Raw genomic sequence first — 17,585 nt, forward strand, 5'->3', positions numbered from 1 at the left:
AGAGATTGGCATAAGTTATATGCAACATGAAATATGAATATAGATCATATAAAATATGAATAGAATCTAATATTACAGCGAACAATACTTGAATGAGAGACACATAATCATTAGATAATAATTGATATAACTGACGATTCATGCACCATAAACGTAATGACATGATGTAACAATCTGTTTTAACTTTTATACCTTACTTGTTTATCTGCCATCGTAAGCATTTCGACAAGATATTCACATTTATAATAAATTTGGATTTTATATATATATATATTTTAAATGAAATAAATTAATTCTTTAAGGGAATATTAATCTCTTAATTATTTAAATTACAGATCGTACATTAGAAAATAGCAATGAAACACACTACATGATCTCGAATGATATTATTCTTTCGAAAAAATCAATACGAAGAATTAGGATATACGTAATAATGTAAATACTAAAATAATATTACAAGGAAAATGTAAAACATTAATTTGCAATTTTTTAAATCGAGATGTTAAAGCATAGGATAAAATACAAGTAAATTAAAAAAGGCAAATGATAAGAAATAAAAAGAATAGATGTTATAATTACTCACGTTGGGATCTTCTCTAATGGTATCCATTGAGATTGACGGCGGATTTGACATTCCAGATGATACATTGCGCAGCATGGACTCATTGTTTGTATTCGAATCATGAAAAGAAACTCTTTTTATAGATGCTGACTGTTGAGAAGTGTGAGGTAGATTAGATGTGGTCGAGCCGTTTGATCTGAGAGCACTCTGCTGTGACATAATGGCGTAACTAGAACCTCGTTCTGGTGGTGGGGGTGCATCGTTTACATTGTTTTGCGAAGCTATAATAAATACCATAAATACTACATAAATCGAATTATGTAATCATGTAATTATCTAAAACATATAATTAAAATATATTTGTAAATCTTTTGTTGATAAGAAATATATTTTGAGACAATTTCTCTTTAAAAAAATATAAGAATACAAAAGACTCGAAGTTCAATATTCAATAAAAATTTTTAAACAGCTGCAATTTACTAACATGTAGATATGTTAGGACCATTAATAATCAAATTGTCTAAGCGCAACATGCCAGGGTGTAGCTGGCTCCGCGGATGTTGATTCGATTGATATGTTTGCTGCTGCTGTTCTTCTTGTTTTTTCTGGTTCTCCTCATATCCAACCTGTTTCCGCTTCACTTCATCTATTTTCCATTGCAATTCCCTATCTTCTACAGAGTGCGACATACCCATGGAATAAGACTTCTGACCAGAACTGAAATGGCTGTGTGTGCCATAATTAGCTGACGATATATGCTCTTCATTCTGACTCGCCGTTTGTTGTTGCTGCTGATTTGATTGTACATGCAAATCATTATTTTCTTGACCAGGACTGCTCATTTCGACATTTTGAGGTGCTGTTTGATTGGGCAGAATGTGAACGTGACTGCTGGTGACAGATTGGTTGCTCAGGAGAGGTAAACCACCTCTCATAGACTGATTGCCTGTAATTGTTCTCGATAAAGTCGATGGCTGCAGAACTCCTTGGACTGCTCTGTCTTGACTGGCTGCCATTCTTAGCAAGCCCTGAACGCGTTGCACACTCTCGTTGTCTAAATCATTGCTCTCCTCATCATCGTCTTGATTGGCAATCTCTTCCGCACGCTTCTGAAAATCTCTTTCCAGTTGAAGAGCTCGCAGTTGCTCCTCCTGCTGCTGAGTTCGATGTGTCAGCGCGCTTAGTTCAGCAATCTGCTGATCTCGCCATTGACGAGCGGCTTCTCTTCTACGAGCTTGTTCCTAAAAATACCAATATCCATATCAAATACATGTTCTTAAAGAGAAATATAATAAAATTGCAAATTCCAGAAAATTTGTTTTTAAAACTCTTAACACAACAATTATCGGAAGAACAAAAACTTCAAAAAATATAAAAAAATGAATCTAAATTAAAAATTATCATTCTAACGAGACTTATCACTCTCATTTCATTATTCTTTTATTAATTACCTTCTCTCTTTCTTCGCGTTGCCAAGGATTCGTCGCGCTATATTGATATTGACGCGGTTGCTGCATGGCACTGATTCCTCCCACAGGGTAATAACTACCTCGTGGTGGATCCTGCATGCTTGCGGTATATCTACAAAGTTTTCTTTCGTTATTTAAGACTTCTTTCATCAACTTCTGATTAAATTAATCGACGATCAACTCGCAGAAATATCAATAGCAATTTAATGTATCAGAACATTTCTCCTCTCTCTTCCTCTTCTAATATAAACTGTGTTTAGTTCTCACGTGATGCAATCGTGATGAGTGATCATCACGATTAGATCAGTGTTAACCGAAGTTGGTGGAAGAAACTTTAAGATCATATTAATAGCCATGGCACACAAAAAATTTAAGGCAGTAAGATATAAGCAATAAGGAAATCAACATGTTAAATTGATTACTGCTTACGTTATGGATTTTACTGTGATTGATCAATTTGCTTACTGCTTAAGTTTTTTTGTCGGGATGCTCGCCTTGCTGACGGAAGAGCTCCAATAAATCCTGAGAAATGCCATTTATTCTTGTCCAGTCCGATGTATGCATATCCTCGTTTTCTGGATAACGCTAAGACATACAAAGGCGAAAAGGCGAATTCTTGACGCCTTAAAATTGGGACTGATCATCTAAAGGAGACAACCTCGACAGAAAAATATCAGTACATCAGGATCGCTGGCAGTAAGCAATGGAAAAAACATATTTGGGAGAAACAACTCCAGATGGCACTGAAAAATCTACTCTCTATGGAGGCAGGTCTTATGTATTCTGGGGAGGGCCAACTATTGTTTGCTGATATTCCTTTAAAAAAAAAACGCCAAGACACCGAGACCATCAAAAAAAGTAGAAATCCCCTAATGATAGGATTCAAAACTGCAAAATTTCAAGAAAAATTTGTCTTAATATCGTATAAAATTTAATCAGAACTCGTTCTCACTCTTTTAACGGAAGAAAATCTCTCAAGTCATGTAAAAGCCACCAACATTGATTTTACTTTTATTAAAACACAAAAAAAAATCACTCCGGTGAGGAACAGCGGGTCTCATAGGTTCAAGTTAAGACTTAGAGACAATCCTACGCAAACAAAGATTATAAGCAAACCAAAATAGACACATACTGGTTGGACGATCCAACAAGTTCCAACATCAAATCATTTTCAAAATCTTGATAACGAAAAACATACTATGGAAACTGTTTCTATCCAATCGGAGAAACAAATCAAACTTCCTCCAATCTTCGTAGACGGCATTAGTGATTAAGCATTCAACTACTTATTAAACTTCTGAATAAAATCATTTCCCAGGTTATATTATCAAAGTCACACATCAAGTAAAAAAAAATCCAATCCAAGTCTACAAAAACCTATATTATGATAATTAAAGAACTTAAATAACGCGATACCGAGTTTTATACATATAAACCAAAACATGAACGTACTAATTTCAGAGTAGTTCTCAAGAACATATATCCGTCAATAAATCTTGTAAAAATTAAAGAGGCTATTGAGTAACTAGACCATATCAAAAACATTAAATAAAAGGTATCCAAGAAATCCTCACCGATTTTTCATTGACTTAAAATCTGACACAAATAATAAAGAAATATACAAAATTCAGTGCACCTGCTGCAGTGTCGAGTGGTATTTGAAGCATCCCTACCCAGAAGGAAAATACCGCAGTGCGCAAACTGCCAACAATACGGTTTACACAAATTTTGCCGCAGGTTAAGATGTGTAAAGTGCGCAGGAGAACATCAAACTAGAAACTGTCTAAGAAAGGAGAGATCAGACAGTATTAATTGTATTCTATGCAATGATAACTACCGCGACTACAAGGACTGCACTGTCTACAAACAACTCCAAAAAAGCAAAATTATAAACCTTAGACCGAAAATAATTCCTCCTCCACCTCTGACCACCTCTGATCTGCGCGGACTCTGACAATAAGTAAAGATGTGTCTACAAAGGCAACTTATTCTCAGATAGTGCAGCAACCATCTACTCAAGAATTCTTGGATAGCGACGACATTAAACAATTACAGTGTTCAGATAAAAATTACAATGTACTCATCGAAATGCTAACACAATTGATGCAGCAAATAACAAATGTGTCAAAAACATTGAACAATCTTATAGCCAAAATGCTTTCAATAAATTAAATATTGCAGAATGAAATGTCAATGGTTTACCACAACATTCAGATGAATTAAAAATATTTCTAAAAACAAACATATAACATTGACATTATATGTTGATATCAAAAATACATAGAAGCTTCATGAAAATAGTTTAATGAGTTTAAATTATAGTTTATAATAAAGTTTATATTACTACATCAACCATCCCGACGAGTCAGCCCATGGAAATCCTCATTAGAGAAAATATAAAACATCATGAAACTAATTATTTCCGTGCGAACTCTCTCTAGGCTACTAATATCGTGATCGAAGACTGGTCAGATCCCATAATCCTTTCGGCCGTATATTGCTCACCTAAGCACTCGATAAAAAAGAATAATTCATAAAATTCTTTACTAGCCTGAGGCACCGTTTCAGAAGCCGCGGCAGGAGATTAAGTGGACTAAGAATGTCGACTGGGACACTCTAAACTCACTTTACCCAAAGGTCGTGAACTAATGCAAGTTATTGCAATCTGCACATGTATGCAATTACAACCAGAGAACCAACTTACTGACCAACATCTGATTCAAGTAATACTCGATCTTATCGACTTAGATATTGCAAAAGATATATCAAAACTTTAAAATACAAATCGTGCTTGGAACTATTATCAAACTACTCTCCAGTCCTAATTACTTTTAATAATCAGATTGTAGTTTCCGAAAAACCGTTAAGATTACATAAGTAAAATTAATTGGAATAGTTTCCGTGAAACTGTTAAGTCCGCTTTTAATGTCAACATAGAACGAACGACATTACGGAGGCTGTTGAACACTTTAATAATTGTGTCCAACAAACAGTGTGGAAATTAACACCATTAAAGACAGTGTTCGCCTGTGCCTGATTGTAGTCGGTCCATTAGAGAAAAAACGTAAATTACGTAAGCAGTGGCAACAAAATGTCTTGTCACTAAAAGTTGCCTTAACCGTGCAATCAAAGAATTGAAAATTCTGCTACAAAAGGAATGAAGGTATTCAACGTTATCTAAATAATTTGAATGCCTCCGAAACTTCAGATCACTCTTTATGGAAAGTCATCAAATAAAGGCATCCTCTAACCTTTAAAGGCATCTCCCCACATACATAAGAATGACAATACCTGGAACAGAAGCAAAGTTTTGAAGTACTGGAATAAAAAATCTAAAAACCCAAACAAGGAGCCCGGGTAAGATCTTATTACTGGGAGGCTGCTAAAAGAGCACAAAGGGTATTATTTATCTCACACAATTGTATAACGCCATACTTTGGAAGAGCTATTTTCCATCTCATTGAAAAGTAATCGAGGTTATTGTAAACCAAAAACTCGGTAAACCAGCGGAAGATGTGAAGTCATACTGTCCCATTAGTTACTACCTGTACTTTCTAAAGTGATGGAGAAATTGTTCCTGCTAAGATTTATGCCTATTATCGATCAGAGAAAACTTATATCAGACTACCAGTTCAGTTTCAGGAAAAAACATTATAGAACAAACGCATAGACTGGTGAACAAAATAAATGCATCATTCGAGAAAAACAATACTGTTCTGTCGTATTTATTAACGTATCCCAAGCCTTCGACAAGGTCTGGCATGGTGGTCTCTTATATAAAATTAAGTTAAATTTTCCTACCAATTACTATGAGAGCAAGTCAATAAATTTTTAGAAAAACATAGTAAAACACATTTTTTTTTGATTGATTCATTTTTATTTCTCAACATAATCTCCTTTCAGCTCGATCTAATGATTCTCCAACTTTTTCAAGCCGTCCGAATAATATGATTTGTCCAACCCTTCAAAATAAGCTTCTGTTTCGGTGGTGAGCTGCTCTCTGGTGAATCTCTTTCCTTCGAATCATTTTTTCAGGTTTGGAAACAGGAAATAGTCGCAGGGGGCTAAATCTGACGAATATGTTGAATGAGGAAACAATTCTTAGCGGAATTCGTTGAATTTGGTCATCAGTGCCAGACATGTGCATTATCTTGATGGAAGAGCACTTTCTTCTTCGCCAAATGAGAATGTTTTTTCTTTAAAATGTTGTTGCAATGGTCCAATAAGGCTGCGTAGTAATTGCCATTGATTTTTTGCTTCAATGGAAGGTAATTGATATGAATTATACCGCGTGCATCCCAAAAAACTGTGACCATCATCTTTCTGACCAACTTTACGGTCTTCGCCTTCTTCGAATGATGAAGTCCATTTTGACTTCGTTTCGGATGTGAAGTAATGAATCCATGTTTTGTCCATAGTATGAATCATCGATGCAGAAATTCATCTGGATTACATTGAAACATCTCCAAACATTGTTTTGAAATCATCACACCGTTGCGCTAATCCACAGTGACCAAACGCGGCTCCCATCTTGCCGATAGCTTTTTCATATCCAATTGTTCGTGCAAAATTGAAATCACTGTGCCATGTGATATGCCTGTGGCCTCAACAAGTTCGCGTACTTTCACTCGTCGATTACTCAAAACAATATCGGACTTTATCGATGATTTCTGGCGTACTACCCTCAATCGGATGTCTCGAACGAGGTGCATCACATGTGGATGTAGTACCACGTTTAAATTTATTCACCTAATTGTATACAGTCGCAAACGCTGGTGCAGATGAACATTATTGAACTCGACTTTGATTTCTTTTGGCGTTAAACCTTTCATATGCAGATGTTTGATCACTGCACGAAACTCGTTTTTTGTATTGCATTTTGCAAAAAATACAAATATTCATTTTAATCATCAAGAAATGAAACCACGTGATGAATTCCGCTCAAAATTTGACAGTCAGCTGAGAGATGCTACTTGTCAAAAAGTAATGTGACATGACACTGCAAGTGTCCTCTGACAGATTTTCTAAGAACTTATTGACTTGCCCTCGTATAATTTCCTCAGATTTTACCTAGATAAGAGACATATGTATGTTAAATATAAAGATGCTTCAACCGCTCTGCATGTAATTCAAGCTGAAGTTTCCCAAGGCAGTATACTGGGACCGGTCTTGTATCTATGACATATTGCGGATTTATTTACTTACCACAAATCTATAACTGGCACTTTTATAAATACTGCCGTTTTAGTGTCGCACGAGATCTCTAGGATGGCATCATACATCCTTCAGACAAGTTTATACAGAAGCTCAAGATTTGGCGCGTAAAAGTAAATGAGAGCAAGTCTACCCACGTTACTTTTACGAACAAGCAAGAAACATGCCCACTAATAACATCAAATGGAATACAAATACCTCAAGACCATGCTAAATACTTGGATCTCCATTTGGACCGTCGCAAATATATGTTTACGCCTTAAATTGGCGTAAACATATATTTGCTAAACATAAACAACTAGGTCTAAAACTGAGGAAAATGTTTTGGTTAATATGACATCCTCCAAACTTACCTCTCGAGTATAAACTACTTCTCTACAAGTCCATACTGAAACCGATTTGAATATATAGGGAAACATCTGCCCATTCCAATATCAAAATTTTACAGAGGTTTCAATCAAAATTCTAAAATTCTCCATATAATAATGATGCCTAGTTATTACCAACGAATACAACATGACTTATGCATGCCTGTTAAAGAAGAAATTAAATCCTACGCACAAAAACACGTTCGAGTGAAGTTGAACACTCGAACTCTTGCAAATCAGTTGTCAAGATCCAAAATCGTTAGAAGAAGATTAAAACGTAAAATGCCTCTAATAAATTAGTCTGATGAATACATAGAATCTTTATGTAATACATAGAATGACATAGAATTTTCAAAAATATGACTGGGTTAATGAATCCTATTCGTTCATGACTAATTTAATACATGCCTAACCTATGGTTAAATGTCATCCCTATAGATAAATCGCAATAAAAATATTATACAAAAAAAAAGTTTTTTGTGTGCCATGGCTGCGTTTCTTAACGCTCGCAATACTCGTGAGCATCATTTGTTTAATATTTTGATAAACGATAAAGATGAAATGATTTCACGAGCATTGTGAGTATTAAATGGAACGCAGTCTAAATCATATAATTAACAAAAACCTCTAAATTCATTAGAATGCGTACCTCATATCGGCTTGCTTATATAGAGGATGCGTCGAAGTGCTGGGCGGCGGTGGTGGTGGACTTTCATTACTAAATGTATCCTCAGGTGGCAAAGCCGGTCTCGTTGGCGGCACTTCTGTAGAGTGGCCATCTCCATTTTGCGCACGATTGACGTTGTCATTCTCATATTGATCGACGCGGTGTTCTAGATTACCATTCGGATAATGTGGATTATTCTGTGAACTCGCGAAATGTCGGTTCTGTTCGGCGTATGACTTTGCTTCTTGACTGCTCGAGTCTCTACCGAGTAGATTTTCATTAGGAATCGACTGATGGTCGCGCGCGATCATCTCGTTTTTCGATTTGGGTATCATCATCGGTCCGTATTGATTTACGATTACCGGATATCGGTTAGGATGATTGTATTGACTATACTGCGTGCTGTTATATTGAGCATATTGGGCATCTAGGTAATTATAACTAGGCGCGTTTTGTCTCGCCATGTAATTGGAGGTCGTTCCTAGATTCGACGTGGAACCGAGTGGCCTTGGTAAACGCAAGTTCGACACTTGCTGAGCAGGAGGAACCGCCATTCGAGTACTGATATTGTACATTGGTGGTTTATGTTGATTAAGTAGCGGTACGCCGCCACGCAATTCTCGTCGACGAACTTCCTCCTGCATCTCCTGCATTTTCGCCTCCTGGCGGATAATGTCGCGCGAAGACTGAGAACGTGGTGGTGGACCACCAGTTTGTTGCTGCATTTGATTGCTGACCGCCGAGTAGCTCTGTTGGCTTTGAGTAATGTAAGCGGATGTCGGACGGTCTCGGAAATGGCTGCCAACTTCCATAGTAGAGGGACGATTCAATGAGTTCTGTGAACCCTTTAATGAACCCTTTTGGATGTGCTGAGGATTTCTGCTAGACATAACAATTCATTTAGAAAATATTCAAAATAGAATAGTTAAAAAATCAATAAGATTACATTCTAAATTAATTTATAAACACATTTTTATTTTAAATGTCAAATAATGATTAAACGCTAAATGTATAAAAGAAATGCTTATATAAAAATAGGAAAATATAAGGTTAGATTATATATTTATACCTATCTTCTGACTGTTGTGGACTGATTTGTTGCTTCACCGTCGAGTCTTGGTTTCGATAAATACTCAAATTCTGATAAAATCGCTCTGCTTCTGTGCCTTGTACATTCGACGGTGTATTCATGTGCGACGTACTTGGATTTAAATTAGGTGACGATTGCTGCCTGCTGACCAAGCCAGTGGATAAAGTTCCGATTCTCATGGGATTCTCATGCAAGTTATGACTCGATCTATATACAAGAATATCTTATAAACATATCATTTCTCGTAATTTAATAGAAATTTTTAAATTCAATTCAATAACATTAGATAATACTGAATGAAATTAATATATAAAAAAAGGTAAATCAAATTTTTCTGATTTTAGATACTTTATACTTTTAAAAAAATTTATTATTCTTAAGAATTATCTCTAGTTTCTTTAGGACAGATTACATAAAATTTCATTTAGTGTCGAAAAAGCTAGGAGATATTTTAAAATGTGCATCAAAAGCAATTAAGTTAAAAATGCGATGATATATTTACCTGGAACGTAAAGAAGTTGCACTGTTAATCGTTGCCATAGGAGGTGGTTGAACAGGCGGTGTAACGCTGTTGCTGGAAGAAGCTCTGCTGTATCCGGGATTGAACACTTCATGCTGTTGCTTAGCCTCGGTACCCATATCTATATAAATCCCATCCATTTTTATCCATTTTTATGTATAAGCGAATAAATAATATATCCTTGCTTATCTTACTTAAATTAGAAGAGGTAGATGTTTCTGTTATATTTAATCTAATAAAATCCTGAAGCTGCACTGTGCAATTCGATAAGAGATAAATATTTCACCTATACTAATCTATCTAGTGATAGATAAAGCTGTGTGATTCGAGCATGACGTGCGCACATAAAGCTCGCTCTTACTTACTATGCAATGCCGGTACAGACTTGCTGCTATGGATTTGCTGAAGAGTGGCATCGTGTCCAAGCCGCGACGGTAAATCCCGCTCGCTCATGCGACGAGGACCTGTAGTAGCCCAAAGCGGGTACACAAAGAGATAGCTTTGAGTTAATGCATTGATGAACATGAAAGTGACGAAGCGCGACATTAAAAATTACTCATGCACATACGCAAAGCATTTGTTGAGAACAAAAACACTTTTTTTTGGGTTACCAAAGTTTAACTTTGACAAAGTGAAAGTGATGAAAAAAGAAAATGGCATACGGTCAACTGTAAGATCTTTATAACAATGACGAGCTACACTGAGCAAGTTTGTATATGCATTGTATATTGTTTCAACAAGACTATAAAAAAATAGTTTTCGTGATTAGATGTGTAATTAATAATTTCAATAATAGAAAAATATTGCATCGGATTTTACAAAGAAGGCATTGCACAATAAATATTAATTAACATTTAAACATATACGTTGCACGTTTACAATACGCAATTAGCTTGTTAATTAGAAAATATAAGAACATGTAATTATAAAATAAAAGGTATTTATTTTGTCACAATTATTATGTAGTTCATAATTGAATAATTGTATCTAATACAATATAAAACATTCTTTCTACGCCTAACTACCATTATGAGCACACAGGTGTATTGCTAAGCATATTATTTTAAATATAATATAGTAAAACAAAAGAAAGTATCTTGAAAAAAAATTGTATTAATATGTCATGCTTGCGTATAGCAAAATATATGTGTTATTATTATGAAAATAATTGTGTATTTCATAATTTGCAGGATGACACTTGCAATCCATTCCATAAATAATATGTTAATCGATATATAAAAAACTAATTAAATCGATTTCTTATCTCGATAAAATTTTCGATTTCTCTCAGTTTTGTTGTCAGAAAAAAAAATTTGCCATGTTCCTTAATACATGTGATAGAATAGAAACCATACTTACAGTGTTTTATTTTAAGTAATATGGTCGATTATCTCATGAATCGATGATTTTATTGAAAAATTTTTCGAACGAAAGTTGACTTGAAGAGAGATACATGATGGAAATGTGGACTTGACCTTGAGTGATCTTATCAAAATCAGGTCAAGGTCATTAATGTTTTTTAAATGGAAATCCTTATTTTTTATTACATATTCTTGTAGCTTATCACGAGAGCTTTCCAAAACATTATAATAAAATTTTTTCGTTAAGTACTTGTTAAGTTATAAAGATGAAGACTAAGGCCGATCTTGTTTTAATCAGCCAAATCAGTGATCGGTCTTGCCTTAGTTGATCAGATCAGTTCCGATCTTGCCTTAATCGGCCGGATCAGTGATCTTGCCTTATAACTTAAGGCAAGTACTTAATAAAAAATAACTTTATTATAATATTTTGGAAAGTATTCAAGATAAGCTATAAGAATATGTAATAAAAAATAGGAGTTTCTATTTAAAAAAATATTAATGACTTTGACCTGATTTTGATAAGGTCACTTAAGATCGAGTTCATATTTCCATCATGTGTCCCCCTTCGAGCCATGCAACTTTCGTTCGAAAAATTTTTCAATAAAATCATCGATTCGCGAGATAATCGACCATATCACTTAAAATAGAACACACTGTACATTGTTCTAAAAACTTCATTTTATAGCCTATTATTTATAATTTTATATAATTTTATATAATTTTATAATGATAATTTAGTCAGAGTTTTCAATTACACCGTTTCAACCATGCTATAAAATAACTGTGAAATAAAATGAAAATGATTTACATTGAAAAATCATTTGGTTTTGCTTTACCACGATTGCTTTATAAATAAGGAGCAAATATATGTAAATAAATCTAATAACCGTGCGACATCGATCCGTTTGCAAATGTAATTTTTTTATTCATCTCATTCAGACAAAATGAAAGTGCTTGAAGAAAAAAAAGTCCGACTATAAAAATGAACATTTAATGTATAACACGTAGTGGTAGCTTACGCAAAGCGGACCAGTCATCATCTTTCAGTGAGTTGATCTCGCGGAAACTCCAATTGTATCTCTCTGAATCAGACTTCCGTCTCGAAACGTCAAACTTGTTCTGAGATTTCCCTTCTATTCTTAATTTTTGTTGTTCCATGTCTTTCGTTTTTTCATGCGACAATTTAAGAGAATTATCTTTCAGTCGATCGTCGCTTATCCGCTTCATGCAAAGTCTCTTTTTCAGCATCCAGTTAAATCTCTGTACATCAGCAGATCGTTCTAAACTCGTATACTTGTCTTGCTCGTGCGATTCTCTCTTAGATTTCAATTCTTCAAGCGACAAATGACGATTCCAATGTATGTCTTCTTCGTCCTCGAAGTTTAATCGATCACCATAGAATTTGTCAAATTTTGTTTGGGTAGAGTGAATAGAAATAAAATTCATCGAATTGTCTCGCTTCCTCAATCCCTTTTTTGAATTAAATTCTTCAAGGGAACGATGATGATGCCATTGTACACTTCCCTTAGGATTTGAGATCAATGTATCGTAAAACTTGCAAGATGAATCTAGTTCTTTGTAGATATTTTCGGAGAATCGTGATCGATCATCAGAATCAGATAAAAATTTACTATTTAAAATACTTTCACAACTTCGTGTTAATTTAGAAAACTTGTCGTGAAGATTTATAGCTCTTTCTTTACCATAAATTGCAGCATCGATCAGATTACTTTCGCTATTACAAAGAGGTCTGGTAATTTGCATTCGCAGAACTGAACATTTATTATTACCTAATCGTGAATACATGTTTGTATGTGATATCAATGAGCTTTTCGAGGTGTCGTTGGAGCAATTCTTAGCGACAGAAATATCTATAAACAAGCATTTGGGATATTTTTCGCAATATTGATAAATCTGTGACTTGATATTTTTCGGGGGCTGACAACTTTTCGCAACGTTCGATAGCATGATGGAAGATAAAGGAGATCGAATGGAAGGCAAAGAAGAGGTTGACGAAGAATCAGAAGTTTTCTTAATTTTTTTAAAGTTATCATCTATATCGATCAACGACAATAATTTTTCTCGAGATGCTGCCTCTAATTGCTTTATTAAATTCAACTGAGTCAAATCATCAATAGCGGATGTTTCATTATTCTGATTTTTTTGAGAAATGGTAGAATCTTTTGACATGTCTTGCTCTGGTATAAATAAAGGCGCATCGGCGTTATCTAGATTTGAGAATTGCTCGAGTTGTTCTGCGATTACTCTCTGCTGCTCGAAGGAGAGTCTGGAACTACTATTTTTAATGTTATCTTTTCCAGTTAACATATTTTTTTTATTTCCATCTATAAAAATGGCGTGAGATTTGCTGTCATCGATTGCCATATCCTTCATCTCAACAAAAGTTATATCTTCTTTGATATTAAGAAACATCTCATCTTTGCTACTATTATGCGATATATTTTCAATTTTTATCAAAGCTATGTCTTTCTTAGAATCAAGTAAACTTTGATTTTCATCTTTGATAATATCTTTATCGTAATTTTCCTTTGCTTGGATTGTTTCCTCAGTCATAATTTGTTCGTTCATTGGAATCTTGGCAATTGTGACTTGTCTAGCGCCGCAATGATGAAACTTACATTTTTCAATCGCAAAATCGCCATCTGTTTCAACACCAACTAGAATGATATTGTGTTTCCCATCTGAACAGAGTCGAGAATTTTCATCTCTTTCTCTTACCAAGTTCGAATCAGATTTGTATTCTTTCTGCGCGTGATAAGAATGATGCAAATGTTCGTCGCTTTTATGTAACGTCATGATATTCGGTTCAGACACGAATTGACGGGAACCATTCAACTTGGTGGACTTAAACTTGATTAAACCGGCGTCGCCAAGTTTTGAAAAATGTTTCGCTAGCGCTGCGACTCTACCGCATCCTAAGCGCACTTCTTCCGGTGATTTCCAACACTTCTCCATTTTAGATTCGTCACTGGACATATCGTTGTTCAGTCCACTCAGATCGAGATGCAACTCTGGCATTATTGTGTACATTTTAGGAGTCGAGATTCTTTCCTCGGTATCTCTGTCGGTTCTTCTCGACGCACAATCATCATTAATCGTGGAACTAGATTCGTCAGCGCAATCTTCGGAATTGGATATATCCTCTAATTTGTCCTCGTATTGTTCATCAATATTCAATACACGTTTTGTGGAATCCATGTCAAAGAGATCATCTGATTTAGATTCTACAACGGAATCTGATCCAATTGTAGTGTTTTTGGTAAATAATATTGAGTTATTCGCAGGAAACGAGCTAATCAATGAAAAGTTTGGATTATTACGTGTATTTAACTTAAAACTAGATTCTAGAATGTTTAAAGTCTGCTGTCTATTACGCTCTACATTTGTGCATTTGTGAGAATTTTCAAGATTAAAGTTGTCACAGTCGGCGTTAATACAATTGCATTTATTATTTAAGTTTGTCTGAATGCATTTAGAGGATTCTGTGAAATTAATACCGTCGGTTTGATCAATGTAGGGTATATTATCGAAAAGATTTCTATCGACAGTCAGCGGTTCCGTTAACAGCGAATGTTTATAGTCCTTTGTAACTCCTGCATACTCTCGCAGTGGAGTGGTGATCCTTTCGAACAGATTTAAAGCATCTGTCGAATAATTTAAATTACTCGTGACTCCACCTTGTGCCGTGCTGTCATCTCCTTCCTCTATGATCTTATCGTCACTCTCATCACTTTCATTCTGATATATGACAGATGATACCTCATTGTCGCTCGTGATAGAAATCAAAGGACAAGATATACGAGGTCTCGAGAGACGCACGGGAGATACGATAGGGGTGGATGGACAATAAATGTGTTCTCCGTTGTCAACGGAATAGACATTGCGATATGCACCTCTCTGATGAAAGAGCGGATCTTGTCGCATGGAACGGTATTCATCGACGTCGATTTGTGGGAAACCTCGATTGATCTGATTATGGTAAAAGGGTGTCTCGAAAATGCATTGAGATGATATCGCACCTGGTTGAACTAACTCCTGACACGGCGCTTGCTTCGGAAAGGACAATAAATCACCCATTGAGTGTGACGTAGCTGGCTGATTGGTCGTCTCCGTTATCTCTACTGCTGACTCTAAGAGCTCGGACCTTGGCCGAGTCTTATATGCTGCATGAAACAAGTAGTTAGTTAAGCGTTAGTAAAGCGGGCTTTTTTGAAGCAAAGCGAAAAACATTATTCTGACAAAGCGATTACTTGGATTAAAAAATGTCCGCTGGTGATAAATCTAATCAGTATTTTGTAGCAAATAAGATCTTGTTGACACGTACATTTAAAGCAAGAAAGTGATGTGCTTGATCATTTAGAAAAGTTGTTTTATATATCATTAAATTAATCCAATTTATAATAAACAATTTTTATCAAGTGCATTATTTACATCATGTGTAATTTCATGATAAAATTTTGATACAATAACTTAATAATCCTCTCTTAGGCACAGTTTTACAACGCATTGTTAACTCTTAACCAAGATTTAACTTATTTATTCCTTATCTCTTTCTAATTCTAGAAATTAGAAAGAGATAAGAAATAAGTTGAACCTTAGTTAAGAATTAACCGTGAATTGTGAAACTGAGTCTTAATAATTATATTTGCATGGTAGAAAAAAAAGTAGAAAAACTAAACTGAACTTCTTGTAAGACATAAATCGCGAATACAGAATTATTTTCTTCACGCACTTTATCGATTGATAAGATTTTGATTATCTTTTTTCAAAGGCTAAATTAGTTGAAATTACAATATTAACCTTCGAATTTACCTCTTGACATCACCGGAGAAGGTTGAGATAATAACGTTGCAAGTCCGTGATATATAGCGCCCTGTTTCGCAACTTCCAATGTCACGATCGGACCGGTACGTACAAGATACTCAGCAGCTCTGCGAATAAATTATAATGATATAATATTTTAAACTATTAAGAAATTTAAGTTAAAATTACATATGTAATTATTATGTAATTAATTTTTCTTATTATGTAATTAATTATGTTTTTCATACTTTTCCTGTGTTATTCCGACCAGACTTTGTCCATCTACCTTGAGTAGTTGATCACCTGCCGTCAATCTACCGTCCTAAAAATAAATACATAAAAATAATTAATTGACTAATATGAAAATTTGTTTTCAGAATTCATAAAAACTTAATCAGAATTACTTTAATGTGTGCGCGCGCGTGTGTGCATAAGTTTTGATTTCATTTAATAATCAGGATTTTTAAAATTTTATTTATTGTTAAATTATGTCTCGTTTTTTTTTAATTTTAAAAAAAGTTTTAGTTCATCTAACTATATTTAATGCAATGTAATACATTTAATTTAAAAGCGTATGATTAAAAACTTGGCGCATCCTAAAAATTATTATGTATAAAATATTATTTAATAATAATTAAATGCAATATACATTAAATATTATCATTTTAAACATGATTTTAATATCGTAAGAAATATGAAATGTTTCCAAATAAATGGTAATTACTTACAGCATCTGCGGCACCACCAGCAACAACACTTTTGATGTAGATACCTAATCGATCCTGTCCTGCACCCTAAGTGTTAAAATAATAGGTTTAATATCCTTCCATTATAATAAATAAGTATGCGTAGCTAAGAATGCACACCTTTGCTGCAACGATGCTTAAGCCCATACCGTTGGTACTCTTGTGTAATTTAATAACATGTATCTCAGGTTGAGCTTGGTTTTGATTTAAGTGACTGATATAGCCACCAGATCTATTACTCATTGCGCTAGGACTACGCAACTGCAAAAAATTAAAAAAAAATGACATATAAAAATATTCTTGTACAATTATTAAAATGTACAAATTATTAAATTAGAAAGATACACACATATAAAAACGAATTATAAATGCTATAATTTGCTTACTAATTAATTTTCGTATTAAAAGCAAAGATTTTCATGTAAAAATTTGTTTACATTGTTGTGATGATCTATCATGTAAATGGTCCAATAACCACTACTAGTAGGTTGGGCTGCCATTCGACATAATCCGTCTCGTTGCAGAGGTGCCAGAAATTCCGCTAATCCTGGTGGAACACCTCTTATTACCTCGCAACTGTAGCCATCCTCGGGAAGTAACAATGCTAACCCTAGGACAGGTTCCTCTTCTAGTCTTATTTCACGGCCATCTGCACGCGCAAGTGTATCTGCGACACTCTCTGCTACCTATGATACATCGATTGTATAAAGAACATGAAATGATATTATTTTGATAAGATATATATATATATATATATATATATA

The 17,585-nt window shown here is 34.5% G+C and overlaps 1 protein-coding gene across 9 annotated transcripts in view; it reads right to left on the reverse strand.

Moving 5' to 3' along the window:
• The window catches only part of LOC108686812 (afadin), a 172,404-nt gene that overhangs the window by 37,293 nt on the left and 117,526 nt on the right, over window positions 1–17,585 (reverse strand). For 5 of the 9 annotated variants that reach the window (XM_018192290.1, XM_018192289.1, XM_018192286.1 and 2 more), the window contains 12 exons: window positions 17,259–17,507; window positions 16,942–17,082; window positions 16,804–16,869; window positions 16,324–16,397; window positions 16,085–16,203; window positions 10,256–10,354; window positions 9,873–10,011; window positions 9,350–9,577; window positions 8,263–9,159; window positions 2,014–2,143; window positions 1,047–1,803; window positions 584–843 (listed from right to left, as the gene is read on the reverse strand). In XM_018192290.1, coding sequence (XP_018047779.1) covers window positions 584–843; window positions 1,047–1,803; window positions 2,014–2,143; window positions 8,263–9,159; window positions 9,350–9,577; window positions 9,873–10,011; window positions 10,256–10,354; window positions 16,085–16,203; window positions 16,324–16,397; window positions 16,804–16,869; window positions 16,942–17,082; window positions 17,259–17,507 — 3,159 coding nt within the window. Of the gene's footprint in view, window positions 1–192; window positions 206–583; window positions 844–1,046; window positions 1,804–2,013; window positions 2,144–8,262; window positions 9,160–9,349; window positions 9,578–9,872; window positions 10,012–10,255; window positions 10,355–16,084; window positions 16,204–16,323; window positions 16,398–16,803; window positions 16,870–16,941; window positions 17,083–17,258; window positions 17,508–17,585 lie in introns of all 9 variants that reach the window. The other 4 variants (XM_018192292.1, XM_018192291.1, XM_018192294.1 and 1 more) reach the window with 3 other exon arrangements.

Source organism: Atta colombica, unplaced genomic scaffold (genome assembly GCF_001594045.1).
Source record: "Atta colombica isolate Treedump-2 unplaced genomic scaffold, Acol1.0 scaffold19, whole genome shotgun sequence".
NCBI lineage: Eukaryota > Metazoa > Arthropoda > Insecta > Hymenoptera > Formicidae > Atta > Atta colombica.